A 21,260-nucleotide genomic window follows, 5' to 3' on the forward strand; every position below is an offset into this window, starting at 1 on the left:
GGCCATCTGTTTTGAAGAACTACAGCTTCAATTGAAGGAGCAAATGATTCACATGGTATTTTTTTTAAAAAGGTTTAAAGTTGATCACTTACAAAAGAATTTAACTTGATTTCACATTTCATTTACTCTGAAAGCCATCCTCTTACCGCTGTTATACTGACCTCTTCTGGATAATTCTTGTAATGTCATTCTGATCATATATGTTAGCTCTGTGTGTGTGTGTGTTACTGTACACTATGGAATTGCTTTTGGTGTAACTGCAGAGTTCAACTAATTGAGGGTTTACTATATGCAGGTGCAAAGCAGGTAGTTCATGGTCCAGTAGAGAGAACAGGTTTACAAACCAATGATAGCCGTGTACCTACAAGCAATTATAATAAGTTTTTAAGTGCATATAGAAGAAAAAGCAGAAAAAAATGAGTGAGAGCTCTAGTCCGAGGTCCAGTGGGCGCCCGACAGCACGGTGACTCCTGTGGTTCCTTACAGAACCCACAGGGAGAGGACAGGTGAGATGGGCAGGCCTGACTACGAAGGGGGGTGTGCCTGTCTGGACCTGGCGCCCCATTCCGACGGCTTGCTGAAGGACTTGCAGCAGGGGAGTGATGAGGGCAGCATTTCCTGTTCTCGGTGTTAATGTGGCATCGGGGAGAGTAAGACACAACACAGTGTACCTGCACTCAGGGAAGCAGGTACCAGCTACACACCAGGCAGACCTGAAGGGGGGGTCCCCAGTCAGAGGAGGACCCAGGGCAGAGAGGGGGGCAGAGCAGGAGGGGCGGTGTTGATTGGTGACTGGCAGGCAGGTTAGCAAGGGGGCTTCCTCGATGTGTCTCCCTGGACTGTGTGGAGGATGGAGTCGTAAGCCAGGAAAGGAAGGATGGGCGAAGGGGCAGGTTTGGGGAAGTGATGAAAGTGTAGCCAGGGTCAGGGAGGCTTTGCTGTCGATGCTGTCAGCTGCAGGTAGGGTATAAAGTCTCAGGGACCGTTCAGGATGGGACCATTGTCTATTCATCAACTTCAGTTGGACCCTGAACGCAGACTCATACATTTCACTGGTAACTTTACTCCCTACTCTTCAAAGCAGCTACTCCTCACTTCTCTGTTCTTTCCAAAACTCGAATTATCTCATCTGAAAGTTGCTTCCCTCCATGCCCTTAGCAGCTCTGACCTTGAACAAAGTGTTTTACATCCAGTGGAGGGGTAGACTAGTTTTCTTTAAGGCTTCTTATAGCTTTATAATGTTATCATTCTGTTGAAAACAAATGTGATGTGTGTATGTGAGTTACAAACCTGAATAGACCTACAGTGGATGCTTTGAAGATCTCTTCGCAATGGTATCAACTGTGGTATAAAATCAAAAGATTTTGTTTTCAAAGCCATCCTTCCAGCAGGATTAAAAGTTTAGTCAATAGTGTTAAATATATCTGTGAATGAGAATGGAGAACAGATATACAACTTGACTAACGTGCTTACAAGATAGCCCCCAAGCTGAAAATTCATCACTGTAAATCAGTTAATCGACCGATGACAGGTCCCTTTGTAAGTAACTTTTACGTGTGACATTTCAACCAGAATATTGAGTTAGGGGTTTCAGATTTTGACTATTTAGGCACCCGGTGATATTAAAATACATCTCATATCATCACTGTTAAATATAGTAGGTATTTTTGTTGAGAATTGGTGGCTTTGCCTTTTGTCCAACTGAATTGCCACGAGAGAAAAAAATAGTAATGCACAAAGAATTCATGTAAGATTTTTCGGTGTCTTATAAATAAATGTACGATTAGTTGAAGCTGTATCAGCTTTTCATTTAAGGCCTGCAGCTGTTGGTGTAAGAAGCATCAAATTTCAAAAGAAGTCAGAGCATAAATAAATAGCATGAGAAAAAGTCTCCTGAGAAGAAAATAAAATAAAAATTAAGCATCTGGATTATCATTCACATTGCTTCTCACAGTCAAGGTTTGGTGCCAAAATATCAATTTCAAGTACATAATTTAGTCAGTTTTAATTCATGCTGGAAACCAGGCTCTGTAAAAATAATGCAGAATAAAAGATTAAGATTATTCAAAAGTTGAGTAGATTTTCTTTACACCTTATAAAAGATGAATGATCTAATTGTTCTTTTTAAAGAAAGATAAGACTACATACAGACTTAAATTGACAGACTTAAATTGAAGAAAGTAGGGAAAACCACGAGACCGTTCAGGTATGACCTAAATCAAATCCCTTATGATTATACGGTGGAAGTGAGAAATAGATTTAAGGGCCTAGATCTGATAGATAGAGTGCCTGATGAACTATGGACTGAGGTTCATGACATTGTACAGGAGACAGGGATCAAGACCATCCCCATGGAAAAGAAATGCAAAAAAGCAAAACAGCTGTCTGGGGAGGCCTTACAAATAGCTGTGAAAAGAAGAGAAGCGAAAAGCAAAGGAGAAAAGAAAAGATATAAGCATCTGAATGCAGAGTTCCAAAGAATAGCAAGAAGAGATAAGAAAGCCTTACTCAGCGATCAATGCAAAGAAATAGAGGAAAACAACAGAATGGGAAAGACTAGAGATCTCTTCAAGAAAATTAGAAATACCAAGGGAACATTTCATGCAAAGATGGGCTCGATAAAGGACAGAAATGGTATGGACCTAACAGACGCAGAAGATTTTAAGAAGAGGTGGAAAGAGTACACAGAAGAACTATACAAAAAAAAGCTTCACGACCCAGATAATCATGATGGTGTGATCACTCACCTAGAGCCAGACATCCTGGAATGTGAAGTCAAGTAGGCCTTAGGAAGCATCACTACGAACAAAGCTAGTGGAGGTGATGGAATTCCAGTTGAGCTATTTCAAATCCTGAAAGATGATGCTGTGAAAGTGCTGCATTCAATATGCCAGCAAATTTGGAAAACCCAGCAGTGGCCACAGGACTGGAAAAGGTCAGTTTTCATTCCAATCCCAAAGAAAGGCAATGCCAAAGAATGCTCAAACTACCGCACAATTGCACTCATCTCACATGCTAGTAAAGTAATGCTCAAAATTCTCCAAGCCAGGCTTCAGGAATACATGAACCGTGAACTTCCAGATGTTCAAGCTGGTTTTAGAAAAGGCAGAGGAACCAGAGATCAAATTGCCAACATCTGCTGGATCATTGAAAAAGCAAGAGAGTTCCAGAAAAACATCTATTTCTGCTTTATTGACTATGCCAAAGCCTTTGACTGTGTGGATCACAACAAACTGTGGAAAATTCTGAAAAAGATGGGAATACCAGACCACCTGACCTGCCTCTTGAGAAACCTGTATGCAGGTCAGGAAGCAACAGTTAGAACTGGACATGGAACAACAGACTGGTTCCAAATAGGAAAAGGAGTACGGCGAGGCTGTATATTGTCACCCTGCTTATTTAACTTCTATGCAGAGTACATCATGAGAAACGCTGGACTGTGAAGAAGCACAAGCTGGAATCAAGATTGCTGGGAGAAATATCAATAACCTCAGATATGCAGATGACACCACCCTTATGGCAGAAAGTGAAGAGGAACTAAAAAGCCTTTTGAGGAAAGTGAAAGAGGAGAGTGAAAAAGTTGGCTTCAAGCTCAACATTCAGAAAACAAAGATCATGGCATCCACTCCCATCACTTCATGGGAAATAGATGGGGAAACAGTGTCAGACTTTATTTTTTGGGCTCCAAAATCACTGCAGATGGTGATGGCAGCCCTGAAATTAAAAAACGCCTACTCCTTGGAAGGAAAGTTATGACCAACCTAGATAGCATATTCAAAAGCAGAGACATTACTTTGCCAACAAAGGTCCATCTAGTCAAGGCTATGGTTTTTCCAGTAGTCATGTATGGATGTGAGAGTTGGACTGTGAAGAAAGCTGAGGGCCGAAGAATTGATGCTTTTGAACTGTGGTGTTGGAGAAGACCCTTGAGAGTCCCTTGGACTGCAAGGAGATCGAACTAGTCCATTCTAAAGGAGATCAGTCCTGGGTGTTCTTTGGAAGGAATGATGCTAAAGCTGAACTCCAATACTTTGGCCACCTCATGCGACGAGTTGACTCATTGGAAAAGACTCTGATGCTGGGAGGGATTAGGGACAGGAGGAGAAGGGGACGACAGAGGATGAGATGGCTGGATGGTGTCACCAACCCGATGGACATGAGTTTGAGTGAATGAACTCTGGGAGTTGGTGATGGGCAGGGAGGCCTGGCGTGCTGCAATTCATGGGGTCGCAAAGAGTCGGACACGATTGAGTGACTGAACTGAAATGAAGACTACATAAATCGACTTGTTGCTGCTGCTGCTGCTAAGTCACTTCAGTCATGTCCGACTCTGTGCGACCCCATAGACAGGCCCACCAGGCTCCCCTGTCCCTGGGATTCTCCAGGCAAGAACACTGGAGTGGGTTGCCATTTCCTTCTCCAATGCATGAAAGTGAAAAGTAAAAGTGAAGTCACTCAGTCATGTCCGACCCTCAGCTACCCCATGGACTGCAGCCTACCAGGCTCCTCCGTCCATGGGATTTTCCAGGCAAGAGTACTGCAGTGGGGTGCCATTGCCTTCTCCGCCTTGTTACTTTTATGTAATTTGTTAAACAAGATGTAATTTTAGTTTACTGAGAAAATAACTGTCATAATTTTAACATGTCCAGTCTAACTTGTCTTTATTGTAATGATCATTATTTAAGGTTTTCTCAAATGTTAAAGTTTTTTCACTTAAAAGAGGTCTAAAAAAAGTGACAGTCACTCAGTCGTGTCCAGCTCTTTGCTATCCAGGGACTATACAGTCCGTGAAATTCTCCAGGCCAGAATACTGGAGTGGGTAGCCTTTCCCTCCTCCAGGGGAATCTTCCCAACGCAGGGATCAAACACAGGTCTCCTGCATTGCAGGCAGATTCTTTACCAGCTGAGCCACAAGGGAAGCCCCCCCAAAAAGGTCTAAAGAAAGTGATTTTTAAAGATTGTTACATAAGACTTTGCAGTTTACTTGAAAGAGAACAGTATACATTTAAGACTAGCAAAGTCCCATGTGAATCTGATTTTTATAAGACTTTTGTTGACACTGGATTCCACTGGAAATGCGTCCCACAGGCTTTTCCTGCTCATTTAAGGTCAAGTTCACTGTAGAAAGTTAAAATCACATACTAGGGTCATGATTCAGGGTTTAACTGTTGGTTTTGTAGGAGGATTTTCTCCTTGGCACACTTAGTGCTGTGTCCTGGAATTGGTGCCCAGACAATTTTAAGTGTGGTATGAGCTGTTTGTGTCACGAGAATAAAATTAGATGCGCCTGTTGCTAATAGAAGGGAATGAAACATGAGACAGACCCAGAATGGGAGCCTTCCTCCGGCTGCCTGGCAAACTTGACCCCTCCCCTCTCACTGCTCGATTCCTGGGACAGCCTCAAATCTTGTCTCAGAAGCTCTGAAGGAGTACAGTTAATTCACTTTGTGCTTTTTGACAACATCTAAGGTAAGGAATCGGCTTTAACTTGGATCTTACAGAATTAGAATGTTCAACTTAAAGACCAAATAGGTATAAGGCTTCTTGATTATTTTTCCTTCATAGATGACATAATGGAAAATAAATTTAAAATGTTAAATAAATTTAGCTCAAAATGATTATATATTAAATATCAACAAAATGGAATTAACGCTTCATTTCAACTTTCAAGTTTTTCCAACTACTAAAATGCTACATGTTATTCTAGCATGATTATGTCCTTCTAATAGTTTTAATTTTAGAACACCATGACAGTATTTTTGTATTATCAGGCATTCAGTGGTTGCTGCTGCTGCTGCTACGTCACTTCAGTCATGTCTGACTCTGTGTGACCCCATGGATGGCAGCCCACCAGGCTCCCCTGTCCCTGGGATTCTTCAGGCAAGAACACTGGAGTGGGTTGCCATTTCCTTCTCCAGTGCATGAAAGTGAAAAGTGAAAGTGAAGTCGCTCAGTCGTGTCTGACTCTTAGCGACCCCATGGATTGCAGCCTACCAGGCTCCTCCTTCCATGGGATTTTCCATACTGTAGTTAATCTAGATAAAGAGTAATCTTTCAGATCACCTACTTCTAATTCTGGGCTTCCCTGGTTGCTCAGACAGTAAAGAATCTGCCTGCAATGAAGGAGACCCGGGTTTGATCCCTGGGTGGGAAGATCCCCTGGAGAAGGGAATGGCAACCCACTCCAGAGTTCTTGCCAGGAGAATTCCGTGGACAGAGGAGCCTGACGGGCTACAGCCCATGGGGTCAGAAAGAGTCAGACACGACTGAGCGACTATCACTTTCAGTTTCACTCACTTTTCACTTCTAATTCTACTCTTAAACTTTTGTGGTAGAAGTACATTTGCTTTACATTTTGTCATAGTTTTGTCAAAGACGTTTAAACAGAGTAAAATTCATGAGAACTAAAGTCCAGGTGGTTTGATACATTGAGAATAAGCAAAACAGAAGCAAAATGCCAGCTTCAGCTGCCCAACTCTTCTTGGATAAAAAAGGGAAAAATGTCTCTCTCCCCAAATCTGGGGAAAATAGTCTATTGCTCAAAATATGTATCAGAAAGTATAGTAAGTAGAATATGAGGTAAACATGTGCTGTGCTTTGACCTGTTAAAATGTCTATTCTTTCTGATGGATCCTAAGTAACATAGGCCTTTGGAGGACGTGTTTCTAAAGAAAGTCATCAAGAAAGATAATAGAGAAAAAAATAGCTTGGCTGGCTGGAAAATTTGCCAGCAGAATGGAGTAACTCACTAGTGCAACATGAACTACAAAACTCCCTGTGTTTATGTTTTGCTTGTTTTCTTGGAAACATTTTGTAGAGACGGATACAGAGAGGTGTATTTACCACCTTGTGGTTCAAGTTGTTGTTAGTCTTAGAGGTTCTAGAATTTATCTGAGGTTTCTTTCAAAGCCAAATGAAAAGCAGTGTTTCACTATATTTAAATATCAAATTCCAAAGACTAACACATCCAAGTTTCCTGAATATGTTGGCTAAGCTTGCAGCTAAAATGCTGCAAATAAAGCTGTTCCGTGTGGTTCTTTAAAAAATAAACACTGTAGTCATTAAACTAAACTCCTACTGTTGTTTTTCAGTCACTTAAGTCGTGTCTGACTCTGTGACCCCACGGACTGCAGCACACCAGGCTTCTCTGTCCTTCACTATCTCCCAGAGTGCTCAAACTCATGTCCATTGAGTCGGTGATGCCATCCAACCATCTCATCCTCTGTCGTCCCCTTTTTCTTCTGCCTTCAATTTTTCCCAGCATCAGGGTCTTTTGCAGTGAGTCAGCTCTTTGCATCAGGTGGCCAAATGATTAGAGCTTCAGCTTCTGCATCAGTCCTTCCAATGAATATTCAGGACTGGTTTCCTTTAGGATTGACTGGTTTGATCTCCTTGCAGTCCAAGGGACTCTCAAGAGTCTTCTCCAGCACCACAATTTGAAAGCATCAATTCTTTGGCACTCAGCCTTTTTTGTGGTCCAACTCTACTATACTGAAGGTGAAAATCAAATAACAATTATAAATTATGAATGGGTGCCCATTTTGTTTAATTTTGCACATTTTGTGGGACCTGGGAGGGGTTCCCCCAGCTCCCTCTTCTACATGGCTGCTTCTCAAGTGAGCCCAGCACTGCTCACCCGCCGTGGCTTTGGTTTCCTAGTGAGGAGCCTTCAGAACCCACCTCTGCTTCCTTCTTTCCTTCCTGCCTCCTTTCTCAACCTCAAGAGCATCTAGCCTTATTCTTCTCTGGACCTACTTCAGGACCAGATCGTTCAGTGGTGTTCATGTGAGCTTTGTAGAATTCCTTACCCTCTGTCTTTGCTGTTCCAGACTCCATGCTCACTTCTTGTTTCACATCTTACTGTGCCTTAGGGAATTTCCTGGGAAATAGATGCAGGAGTGTTTGGTGATCTGCAGACTTGCAGGAGACTTGAGACTTCTCCCAGAGTCCTTCACAGTGTCTGTATCCACTTGACTTTGTTCCAGCTGGCGTGCTGTGCATGCTGGTGAAGGAGCTGGCATTCCCATGGGTTGTGTGTGCCCAAAGCATGTGTGCTTCATCCTGAAGCCACTGGGATAGAATTAGTCTTGTGGGAGGTCACTTTGGTTGCCATGAAGACTGGATAAGGGGCATGGAGGGGGAGAGAGGAGCTGTAAAACGTCAAAAGATGGCCTCAGCTGAGGTCTGGAAAACAGACCCCAAGGGAGAACCAGCAGGAAGAAGTCATTGCCTTGGAGACAGTACCTAAAACCCATCCTCACTTTTGTGACTGTTTTAACTCTTACTTGAAACATTTTCAGCGAGTTTTACGTGTGCAGCATCTTTGAAGAAACACACTCTCAAAAAGCCTGGTAGGTCACTTGAGTTGATCAGTTGACCAACTGTTTGTTCCTCAATGGACAGAATTGATCATCACGTCACAGAACTAAGCAGGTGTGACTCTAGATTTCAGTCTGTGTTATATGATAGTGAAAGGGAAATACCTAAGATAATATGGTTGAAAAGTGAGGGTAGAAACAGCCCTTCTCTGATGCTAATCATCCTCCCAAATCCAACTCATTTATCAAGGTAGAACTTCGCATGATCTTGAAATACACTGTTGAAATACAGAGTACTTATGGATAGACATTCCTGGTAGAAAATGAAGTAGCATGAGGTCACTAAGGTGTGAAATGCAGGACAAGTCCAGCTATAAACCTGTAGGTGCTGGTTATATACTGGTGAACAAAACAGAGAACAAAACATCCTTATGTTGGCCTTATTTCTGCTAACTTCAGCTTCTGGACATTGCTATTACTCCTTAGTCAAACATGACATAAGGACGTGGTAAAAGCTTCAGATTTCTGAGTTTATTTAATAAAAACAAGAGTAAAACACTAAGAAAACATGTTTGAATTGCTCATCTTCATAATCATAGCCCTGCTTTAAAATAGTCTCTAACCAAACTAAGAAACAAATATGCATTTTAAAACCGCAGTTTTATGACCTAACATTTGTATGACAGTGGCTAAAAGTGTGGGTTTTTTTTTTCTTGTTACTTTTTCATTTAAATAAAGGTTTCTTCCCTGATCAGGAATGTTAGCTAGTTAAAGGGCATTTATTCTGTTGGTTTGGGAACTTTTTTAAATGGCAGCTTGCCATTTTATTTTAAAAGTCAGTTCTGTTGTAGAGACGAGAGAACAGTTTGATGACCTTGTAACCTGTGACTCTCCCTGCGTGTGTGTGTTTTATAGCAGGGGCCTTTGTGATGGTGAGAATTGTATTGATTGTGACTTTGGATGAAATTGATAACTACAGGTTGTGTACTTTGCTTTATTTTATAGTCATGCTAAGCAATTTGGGCAAAAATGAAGCGGAACTATTTTTTAAATTATTTGCTCATCCTAAATGTAGTCATAAAGTTGGGACAAGTATAGTGAATTTTCTGTTAGCTTTTCTATTATCAGAGAACTATATATAGCAAAAGGTAGATATATACAAATTTTTTAATCTGAAAAAATACAGAAAGACATTTGGGAAATGCAATTTTAAGTGACAAAGGTAGAATATAGAGGGAAATTATTGTTAACAATTTTAAAATTTGTTTATAGTCTGTTTCTATGCGTGTATATTTTAATATGTATTTCACATTCTGTTTTTCATTCAGCACTCTACCATTAGCATTTCTCTAGAATATTCAAGATATATGCTTTCAAGCAGTTAATTCTGTAATGTTATAATAATCCAATAACTAGTTACTCTGATGTTTAAACCTTAACATTATTTGTTGTTGTTGCTTAGTCATGTCTTGACTCTTTTGTGACCCCACAGACTGTATAGTCCACCAGGCTTCTCTGTCCATGGGATCCTCCAGGCAAGAATACTGGAGTGGGTTGCCATTTCCTCTTGCAGAGGATCATCGAACCCCAGGTCTCCTGTGTCTCCTGCATTGGCAGGCAGATTCTTTACCACTGAGCCACTAAGAAAGCCTTTACTTTCCAGTCATTCACCATTATAGATAAAGTAAAACAAATACCTTTAAACATCAATCTTCATTTTCATTCCTGATTGTTTCTTTGGAATAAGTTTCTAGAACTGAAATTACTGTCTGTTTGAAATTCTCGGTACATAGCGCCAAATATCCTTCTAGAGGAATGGTGTTAATTTTCACTTTCAAAAGCAGAGGAGTTTCATGCCCATTTTTCAAACATATCCATATGATATCACTTATGTGTGCCAATGTTGGCTAGAACCGGTTTTTAAATTTCCCTTACTGTTTGAAAACTGCCTGTGGAATTTGTGTTTGTGCTTCCTGGTGAAGTAGAATCCTTTACTGTGTATTAACCATTTGAGTTTCTTTAATGTGTGTGCATGGTTTTGCTCAAGTTGTATTGATTTATTTATCTTTCTAAGGGTATTAACCTTGTCTTATCTTTAAGGCAAATATTTCCTCCATTAGTTATCTACTGTTGAATTTTCCTTATTGATGTACTTTTTGTCACATCTACCAAGGCGACCTCTTCGTTTTCCTAAACGTTGGCACCATGTAGGAATTATGTGAGTTATGATGCAAACAGTGACCTCCAAAACTAAAAGATAATAAGATTATGTTGAATGAAGCTAGGTTTGTGATAGGTTTACACCAGCAATAGTAAGCTCTATATATGAATAGAAATATGTAACAATTGGAAGACATACATGTATGTGCATGCGAGAATGTGTATATACACTCATGCTTAGAAAACAGCTGTTTTTATTGATCTCTGGCAATATTGTAAAAAATATGTGATAGTTTTGAATTCTGAGTCTCTGGCCATACCTCTCCAATCCAGTCTCAGACTCTGAGCTTATCTTTTATGGACTGTCTGAATTTGCCACCATTATTTAGATGACACGTGTTTGAAATTAATACAACAGAATGATGTGATATGATGGGATTGAGTGTGTCCAGGGGAGACTTCTTGGAGGAGATGACATGTGAACTGGTGCTGAAGGTGAGGAGGGGGCCAGCAGAGGGTGTCAGGTGGGGAGGATGCCCAACAGTGAGTCCTGACCTGAGGGTTCACCTGGGCTGTTTGCAAGTAGGTAGGGCACCGTGGTAGCAGATGAAGAGGTGAGCGAAGGCTCTCATGTAGGGTTGGGGGTGCGGGCGATGGAGGAGCCTGGATGTTCTCAGTGGGGAAAAGCATGGGAAGATTTGACATTGTAGAGTGACAGGCACTGAATTTTATTTCATGTCCCTGCCGCTGCGTAGAGAGAGCCTTCCAGAAGGGGAGGAAGGAAGACAGGTTTGCAGTGGTGAAGATGAGGGAGTTCGAGGGGCTGGCACCAGAGTGGTTGCCATGGAAATGGAGGGACATAGGCAGCCTGAGGATCTAGGCTGAAGGTAGAGTTGGTGTGGGGCTGATGTGGGGCTTGAAGGGGAAAGGGGGAAGCAAGAATGACTTCAGAGACTTTGAAGACCTGGGTGGGTGGTGATGGACTTTCTCATATAAAAAAAAAACTGGAGGAGTCAAAGATGAGTAAGTGAAGAATGCCCTCATGAAACTGTTAATAACCGCTTGGGTTTTGAATAATGCAGATTGTCAGTCTTCAGTGTTTGAAAATACTGAGTGATGAACAGCACCGTTTTATACAATCACTTTGAACATGGGGGAAATGCCCATTCAGTTGGAAAGAGATTTAAAGAATTATTTTAGACCATGACATTTTAAATAAGGACATCTTTAAATCATTCCTAAAAGTAAATGCATAAAAAAATCTCAGAGGAGAATTCTTTATGTTCTTATTCATCATTTTGCTATCTTTACAATCAGAAAAGTCATCATAATTTCTAATTTTAATTTAAACAAAACTATGCTCTTTGTGTGTGTGTGTGTGTATAAAGAGGAGAATGAGCAACTTTTAAAAATCTCTTCCTAAAGTGGAAATTGTTACTGAAACTCTTACCCTGATTTACATAAAATGATGGATGTTTATAAGCATTTGTACATATCCACGTTTTGATCTTTCTTGAAGTAGGTCAGTACTTGGGAACTTTATTATAGGCAAATGTTGGTGTGATTGGTATCTTGTAAAGATAATTCTAATTTTAAATTCTGAGTAATATTTAATGGCTGAAGGAAGATGTAACCTAATTATTTGGCATAAAACTGAGGAACTGGAATTTTTTTCACAAGACTTATAGGTACCAGCTTGATTTTCCTCCCACTGAATCTTTTAAGAACTTGATCACTTGACTGTTGTAGGTTGATGCTTCAATTCCAAAGTTAATCCTGCAGAATTTTGAAAGCTGTATATGTACTGAGTTTATAGATTAAGACCTGAAAATGTGGTTGTTGTTGTAGTCGCTAAGTCATGTCCAACTCTTTTGCGACCCCATGGACTCCATAGCCCACCATGTTCTCTGTCCATGGGATTTCCCAGACAAGAATACTGGAGTGAGTTGCCGTTTACTTCTTCAGGGGATCTTCCCAAGCCAGGGACTGAACTCTCATCTCCTGCATTGGCAGGTGGGTTCTTTACCACTGAGCCACCTTGGAAGCCCTGGAAATATGATCACTGGATTTCAAATGAATTTGTTATATCTATTATGGTGAATGACAGATTATCACTGTGGCTGAAATACAATGACATGTTTCATAGTATTCTTTAAGGCTCTTTTCAAAAATCACTTAATTTTGGAGATTTGTTATTGGGGTAAAAAAATGTTTTGTTGGACTAATGGTCAGTCAATATTGACAAATTCTCTCTCTGTCCGTCTGTCTCTCCCTTTGTCCCTCTCCCCACTCCCACTTCCCACCTCCTCCCCCTTTTTCCCCCTCCCCCTCTTCACCCCCTACCTGTGGCAGATGGTGCGTGAACAATACACCACGATCACGGAGGGCACCCACATAGAGCGGCCAGAGAACCAGGCTGTCTACAAAATCGGCATTTATGGCTGGAGAAAGCGTTGCCTGTATTTGTTCGTCCTTCTTTTGCTCATCATTCTCCTTGTGAATTTTGCTCTTACCATTTGGATTCTTAGAGTCATGTGGTTTTCCCCAGTAAGTGTTATTTTTCCTGATAATCATGTTCTCGTTTTGTTTGTGCTGTCAGTCCATCCCCATTGCATCAACAGAAGCTCCCTGCCATGCAGTTAGTGTTTGTCTCCTGTCTAGATAGAATGCTCGGTAGCAAAAAAAAAAAATACATATAACATTTAAAGTAATATAGCATTTACCTTTTCTTAACCTTTTTTAATAGCTTCACTGCAAATTATACTCTGTTGATTTTACAGTGAGTTTTCATTGCAGTTTTTCCACTCGTCATTATCTTTTCATGGTGGGAAAATTGGAGCCACCTTGAGTTTGGGGTTGATTGTGTGTCATGATTGCTTAAAGATTATTTAATTCATTAACTGACAAAATTTTACAAATTGTATTTTTCTAATTTCACTAATTTATAAATATTTACCATTCAGATGCAACTTACTTGATTTTTTTTATTCTGATATGCAATAAATTCTAGTACACATTTCAGTATTTAACAGCAAACTTAGTAACTAGTGAATTCAGTTCAGTTCAGTCACTCAGTCATTTCTGACTCTTTGTGACCCCATAGACTACAGCACGTCAGGCCTCCTGGTCCATCACCAACTCCCAGAGCTTACTCAAACTCATGTCCATCGAGTTGATGATGCCATCCAACCATCTCATCCTCTGTCATCCTCCCAGCATAAGGGTCTTTTCCAGTGAGTCAGTTCTTCTCATCAGGTGGCCAAAGTATTGGAGTTTCAGCTTCAGCATCAGTCCTTCCAATGAACACCCAGGACTGATCTCCTTTAGAATGGACAGGTTGGATCTCCTTGCAGCCCAAGGGGACTCTCAAGAGTCTTCTCCAGCACCACAGTTCAAAAGCATCAATTCTTCGGCGCTCAGCTTTCTTTATAGTCCAACTCTCACACCATACATGACCACTGGAAAAGCCATAGCTTTGACTAAACTGACCTTTGTTGGCAAAGTAATGTCTCTGCTTTTGAATATGCTGTCTACGTTGTTCTTCCAAGCAGCAAGCATCTTTTAATTTCATGGTTGCAGTCACCATCTGCAGTGATTTTGGAGCCCAGAAAAATAAAGTCAGCCACTGTTTTCCCATCTATTTGCCATGAAGTGATGGGACTGGATGCCCTGATCTTTGTTTTCTGAATATTGAGTTTTAAGCCAACTTTTTCACTCTCCTCTTTCACTTTCATCAAGAGGCTCTTTAGTTCTTCTTCATTTTCTGCCATAAGGGTGCTGTCATCTGCATATCTGAGGTTATTGATATTTCTCCCAGCAATCTTGATTCCAGCTTGTGCCTCATCCAGCCCAGCATTTCACATGATGTGCTCTGCATAAAAGTTAAATAAGCAGGGTGACAATATACAGCCTTGACATACTCCTTTTCTTATTTGGAACCAGTCTGTTGTTCCATGTCCAGTGCTAACTGTTGCTTCCTGACCTGGTTACAGATTTCTCAGGAGGCAGGTCAGGTGGTCTGGTATTCCCATCTCTTTCAGAATTTTCCACAGTTTGCTGTGATCCACACAGTCAAAGGCTTTGGCATAGTCAATAAAGCAGAAATAGATGTGTTTCTGGAACTCTCTTGCTTTTTCCATGATCCAGCGGATGTTGGCAGTTTGATCTCTGGTTCCTCTGCCTTTTCTAAAACCAGCTTGGACATCTGGAAGTTCATGGTTCATGTATTGCTGAAGCCTGGCTTGGAGAATTTTGAGCATTACTTTACTAGCGTGTGAGATGAGTGCAATTGTGCGGTAGTTTGAGCATTCTTTGGCACTGCCTTTCTTTGGGATTGGAATGAATAATTTAGTAACCTAAAAATCAGTCATTATAAGGAATTCAGAGTCTGTTTTAGGCACCCTCGTGTTCTCAAGATAGCTGGGTAATTTTATATGCTTTAATAATATTTTGTGTCCTTTTTGAAAAAAAATTCATTTAATGCAGAATGTTTTTACTTTACCAGATAGTCACAGTGAGAAAAGATGCAGCAATGAACACTTTTTGGAGACTGAATAAAGGTTGAACTCCTCAGGTTTACACCCCAGGGTCTGTCAGGGGTACCTCCTGACTACAGGGTCCTATCTGGCCTCAGAAAGACCCTTGCTATGTGGAAGGCTGGGGGATGAGCAGGAAGACGCTGGAAAGGTCTGGAAGGGAGACACACCCGCCCCCGACCTCCAGCCCCACAACTGCTGGAGACAGAAGACTGTAACAGCCCCTGGGCGCCAGGGGCCATGCCTTCTCCCAGCCACTGTGTGATCCTACAGCGTGGTTGGCACTCAGTCAGTGTGTCCTGAAAGAATAATGATGTGCATTTTCTTAGAAATACGTGTCAATTAATCCCACAGACTTTGCGTGAACATTGTTGTACTGTGAGCCCACCTGGTGCTCTTGGCTATTTATCGTAAAGTGATTATTTAAATCTTACATGCATTTCCTAAATAGTCCTTTGTATTTACACAAGATTTAATATAACACTGAATACTGAATAAAAACAACTAAAGTTATAAATTAAGTGCTTAAGAGAAATGCAGAAAAAGGCCGATAGGAAATCTATAAAAATGTATACATAATTTAAGTCGATAATAAAAGAAGTGAAAAAGAAAGCAATAACAGAATCTCTGCTCTGTTAACAGGTGGGCATGGGTCACCTGCATGTTACGGCAGATGGACTTCGCCTGGAGGGGGAATCTGAGTTTTTATTCCCGTTGTATGTCAAAGAAATACGCTCCCGAGTGGTAAGAAAATGAGGACATGTTTAAACAATTTGTTTTATGAAAAATAAATAATGGTTTGCTTTTCTAATGAAAAGGATGTCTGCACTGACATTGCGTGGCTCCCTGGCCATGTGCCTTGTGTGTGCACGGGCACACAGTGAGTGACCAGCAGGGTCACACCCCAAACCTTGCCCAGAAACCCCAGCCCCACCCCCAGCAGATTTTTTACATCTCAGTGACCAGAGTTGTGTCACTTGGGTCTCCCTCCCCAAAGACAGGCTGAGAAAGCAATTAGCATTTCCAGCCCCTGAGGTGGAAGCCAGAAAAAAACTTGGGGAGAGGGGAGTTGGAAAGCATCCATGAGACAGGCAGAGTGGTTCCCCGGACAACTGACTGTGTCCATGCCCGGGGGTGGGCCTCGCAGCCCTGACTGCCATGTCCTCCCTTTCAGGGAGAATGATAAAAAGAAAAAAAAACGAGCCTGGACGTTGGCACCTGAACACTGGGCTCCATCATGGAACGGTCACTTGCTGGCTGTGACTGTGGGAGAACTGTCATTTAATCTCTTTGAACTCAATTTCCTCATCTGTACATGAGGAATAAAGCTACCTCCTCCAAAGTGTGGAGGTAAATGAGAGGATGGATGGCCAAAATCTTTGGTGAATTGTTAGCTTTTATTATCATGCTAGTCATTTCATAACAAAGCAAAAACAAGTAGTAAGCTCACACCATTGGATAAAAGGTGAGACGCTGGTAAACCCATGTGCTTCCACAAAGCAAGTTGGAGAATTTCTAACCAGCTAAACGTCCAAAGTGCTCCTAAAATTTCTTTCCTTCGGAAAAAAAAAAAAACAATGCATCATTCCTCCACAACTTTGGAAGATATTTGGTTCCCTCTGAGTGACATAAACCCACCTGAATCCAACAGCCGAATTACTGCATTCCTTTTGAAGAAAACTGTTTATATAAGAGCCAGCAATCTTCTGTGAAACAAAGCCCCCATTCAGAGTATGACCCCACTTACACGCTCATAAAGCCACTTTCTCTTCCAACAAAGAGCTCTAAAAGCTTAGGCATCCAGCAGATTTTAAAAGCTCTTGAAATTGTGAGAAGGCTTTTGTGTTTTGAAAATAAGTAATACTGTCTTTATTACAGAAGAGCTAAACATTCTCTGATTTATCTTTTAAAATATATCATATCCTGAACATAAATTGTGAGAAATGAAATTTTAATTTTTTTGAAAAGACCAAACAAACACCAATTAAAATTTAATTGTTTCAGATCTTCACATTGAGAATGGACCTGGTGTATTATAAAATGTACATGGGCTCTGTAAACCCATGAGGTTATTATATTTTGTGGGGAAATAATTTAATGCATTTACCCCATTCACATAATATAATCCAAGTTTAAAAAAATTTAGCTGCAGTTTATAGGCTCACAGGATCTGTGATATCAGAAAAATTATTTTTCTATAAATCTTCAATTTATATACAAATGTAAAGGTATAGTCACTTTAGATAGTATACATTTGGCTCACTGTGTGAATCCATTTTTAGGACTCATCTCTGCTTCTGCAGTCTACACAGAATGTGACCATGAATGCACGCAACGCGGAAGGAGAAGTCACAGGCAGGTTAAAAGTGGGTAAGTTCAGCTTCATCAGAGTGCTTTGAGTGTGCGTGGGGTCCACGAGCAGTTGTGCCAAATGGATATATTTGTTTTTTTCTTCTAAAAGATTCAGAGTTATTTATGAGCAATCAGAGTATGAGTTTTCTAAACATCATGCTGTGTTGACCATAGAGAGTCATTCACCTGGTGGGAGGACAGTCTGAAGTATTTTAATTGAAGTTATTTTGATTCCAAGAAATAGAGGACCGTTTAAGGTAGTACAAGAAGCACAGTGACTACTGCAGGATACAAAACCATCTTGCAGAGACAGAGAACAGAAAACAAAGTAGTTGCACTCAAGGCAAAAAAGACCCGGGGCTGAGAGTCAAAGTATTCCTCCTCTCTCTTTCTTTCCCCTTCCTTCTCTCCACCGTGTTTCCTTCCTTTCTGTGTGTGTTTGCCCATGATTTTCACTTGGGTATTGTGATTACATCAGTCCTAACTCTACAGGACTCTCTGGTCCTTCCTCTGGTTGACTGTAGTTCTCAACACTAGCCAACTTAGTCTTCAGTGTCTTCAATTCTGAACTCACAACAAAGTACTCTAATTGGCCCAATCACTCTGTCCAATCAACTGCCCTTGGGTGAGCCTTGTACACCCATCTGATCAACGAATAAGATCAGAGAATATATTCACATGGAAGCAAGGTCCCATGGAATCTTGCACAGAGAGTAAAAGGATTAGAAGAATAAGTATCAATGGAAAAAATGACAAAGAGCAAACAGATCACCATCTGTTTATAAAGGAATATATATTTGTACTACATATGTATACATACATATATATATATATATATGACTCAGTTATACATATATGTACCAGTTTAGTTCAGTTACTCAGTCATGTCTGACTCTTTGCAACCCCATGGACTGCAGCACACCAGGCCTCCCTGTCCATCACCAACTCCCAGAGTTTACTCAAACTCATGTCCATTGAGTTGGTGATGCCATCCAACCATCTCATCTTCTGTCGTCCCCTTCTCCTCCTGCTTTCAATCTTTCCCAGCATGAGGGTCTTTGAAAATGAGTCAGTTCTTCACATCAGGTGGCCAAAGTATTGGAGTTTCAGCTTCAGCATCAGTCCTTCCAATGAATATTCAGGACTGATTTCCTTTAGGATGGACTGGTTGGATCTCCCTGCAGTACAAGGGACTCTCAAGAGTCTTTTCCAACACCACAGTTCAAAAGCATCAATTCTTCGGCCCTCAGCTTTCTTTAGAGTCCAACTCTCACATCCATACATGACTACTGGAAAAACCATAACTTTGACTAGATCGACCTCTGTTGGCAAAGTATTGTCTCTGCTTTTTAATATGCTGTTTCAATGGCAATATTTTAATAATATTCCAAAGAATGTACATATATAATAACTTGATTATGTAATATTCAAATATTGTAGTTAGGTTACTCTCTTCAGTCATTATCACAGTTCTTAATTCAGGCCACTCATATACTTAGTAGGTGTTTTCAATAAATACTTATTCAATGAATGAATAGAGGAGTGAATGAAAGATTGTGTAGAATGGGATGGGCTGAAAAACCATCTGGGAGAGAGTTCTAGGAGATGGACTGGGGTAAGACGGCCTGTCTAGAGTGCTCCAAAGTGCACAGGGGTTCAGATATAAGTCTGAGCTACACCATGAGGGATTTGGGGTCATGGAGAGGATCATGGGTGGGAAACAGATTCAAAATTTAGCAGCCAAAACAGAGGAGAGAACTTCAACAAGAAAAGTCAGGAATAAAAATCAAGGGGTTAGCAGCATTATTCACAATCGTCAAAACATGGAAACAGCATAAGTGTCCATCAGTGGATGATGGATAAAGAAGATGTGGCATATATGCACAATGGAATACTATTTATTCAGCCACGGAAAAGAACAAAATAATACTGTCTGCAGCAACATGAATGAACCTAGAGGTTGTCGTACTAAAGTGAAGTAAGTCCCAAAGAGGAAGGCAAATACCATATGATATAACTTATATTTGGAATCTAAAAAAAAATAATAAAATATGACACAAGTGAACCTATCTACGAAACAAAAACAGGCTCACAGACATAGAGAACAGATTATGGTTGCCATGGGGGAGGGGACTGGGAAGAGGGATGGATTGGGCGGTTGGGGTTAGCTGCTGCTGCTGCTAAGTCACTTCAGTCGTGTCCAACTCTGTGCGACCCCATAGATGGCAGCCCACCAGGCTCCCCCGTCCCTGGGATTCTCCAGGCAAGAACACTGGAGTGGGTTGCCATTTCCTTCTCCAATGCATGAAAGTGAAAAGTGAAAGTGAAGTCAGTCATGTCCTACCCTCAGCTACCCCATGGACTACAGCCTTCCAGGCTCCTCCATGCATGGGATTTTCCAGGCAAGAGTACTGGAGTGGGGTGCCATTGCCTTCTCCAGTTAGGGTTAGCAGATGCAAACTATTACCTAGAGAAGGCATGAACAGCAAGGTTCTACTGTATAGCACAGGGAACTATATTCAATATCCTGTAATAAACCATAGGGCTTCCCTGGTGGCTCAGTGGTAAAGAATCCACCCGCCAATGTAGGAGATGTGGGTTTGATACCTGGGTTGGGAAGATCCCCTGGAGAAGGAAATGGCAACCCACTCCAGTATTCTTGCCTGGAGAATCCCATGAACAGGGGAGCTTGGCAAGCTACAGTGCATGAGGTTGCAACATGAAGTTGGACACGACTTAGCAACTAAACAACAAAAACAACAATAAACCGTAATGGAGAAGAATATGAAAATGTGTGTGTGTGTGTGTGTATATATATATATATATATATATATATATATATATATGAAACTGAATCACTTTACAGCAGAAGTTATAATATCGTAAATCAACTCTACTTCAATAAAATAAATTTTTAAAAACAAGGGGTTCATCCACAGCGCTGCTGTAAACAGGACTGGAGCCCTTTCCTCGTTATTTAGGTCCATGAACTCATGCGTGTAGATGTAAAAGACTAGCCTAAAGATTAGAGTCAAGCTACACAGATAAGGGTCATTGACTCCAGGCTTATAAAGCTGAACTAAATAATACAAGATTACTCTAAAAAATTAGTAGAGTGAACTTAACTGCAGTTTTCTACTTCCAGGCCAGTATTTGTCCGGTACCATATTTGCAGCGGTAGAATAAAACCTTCCTAAAGGACTTTGTGCTGTTTGTTTTTAAATGATGCTCTCTTAAGTTAAAGCTAGCATAGTGGGGAGGGGCAGTGTTAATGGGGTATATTGTGAGTTAGGGAGAATTTGATTGTGTTTTTACAAGAAAAACCCTTGGGCCAGTTTCACAAACTGAATTCATCAGACCATAAAACCTGCCTTTATTCACTTCCTTTATCTTTTATTTATTTCCCTCTTTGTTTGAAACAAAGCCTTTCATTAGAAATTTTATTTTACCAAATAGCTCTTTCTTCATCATGAAAAAAGTATTTGAGTTTTGTTTCTTAAAGGACGTGGCTGCAAATGAGGGTGATGTGTTCACCCCTAACGCACACCCACTAAGGTTATAAAATCTAGTAGACTATTAATAAAAGTTAGAAGATTTAGTTATAAACAGTTATTTTAAGAGGTGATTTATTCCTATGGCGGGCTTGTTGTCACGTGGAGAACAGTTTCTTTTGAAGTGGAAAACATAAACATGTTTAAACACTAAACATGTTTCAGTGTCTATATTTTTTATTAAATGAAGATGGAATTTTATTCACCTCTGTGCCTTTGCTGGGGTAGCCCCTCTACCTGGAAAGTCTCATTCTCCCCTCATCAGGGAAACACTGATGCTTCCCGGTCAGCCCAGACATTCTCCTCCCAGGGTGTCAGAAATTCCTTGTTGGGTTCTCGCTGGA

The 21,260-nt window shown here is 40.8% G+C and overlaps 1 protein-coding gene across 2 annotated transcripts in view; it reads left to right on the forward strand.

The window, feature by feature from the left end:
• The window catches only part of SGCG (sarcoglycan gamma), a 42,619-nt gene that overhangs the window by 6,986 nt on the left and 14,373 nt on the right, over window positions 1–21,260 (forward strand). The window contains exons 1-4 of one of the 2 annotated variants that reach the window (XM_006070938.4): window positions 5,322–5,469; window positions 12,831–13,025; window positions 15,656–15,757; window positions 17,296–17,383. In XM_006070938.4, coding sequence (XP_006071000.3) covers window positions 12,831–13,025; window positions 15,656–15,757; window positions 17,296–17,383 — 385 coding nt within the window. In that variant the 5' untranslated portion in view covers window positions 5,322–5,469. Of the gene's footprint in view, window positions 1–5,321; window positions 5,470–12,830; window positions 13,026–15,655; window positions 15,758–17,295; window positions 17,384–21,260 lie in introns of those variants that run through there. The other variant, XM_044927291.2, reaches the window with a different exon arrangement.

The sequence above is a fragment of the Bubalus bubalis genome, chromosome 13, assembly GCF_019923935.1.
Source record: "Bubalus bubalis isolate 160015118507 breed Murrah chromosome 13, NDDB_SH_1, whole genome shotgun sequence".
In the NCBI taxonomy this organism is placed as follows: Eukaryota; Metazoa; Chordata; class Mammalia; order Artiodactyla; family Bovidae; genus Bubalus; species Bubalus bubalis.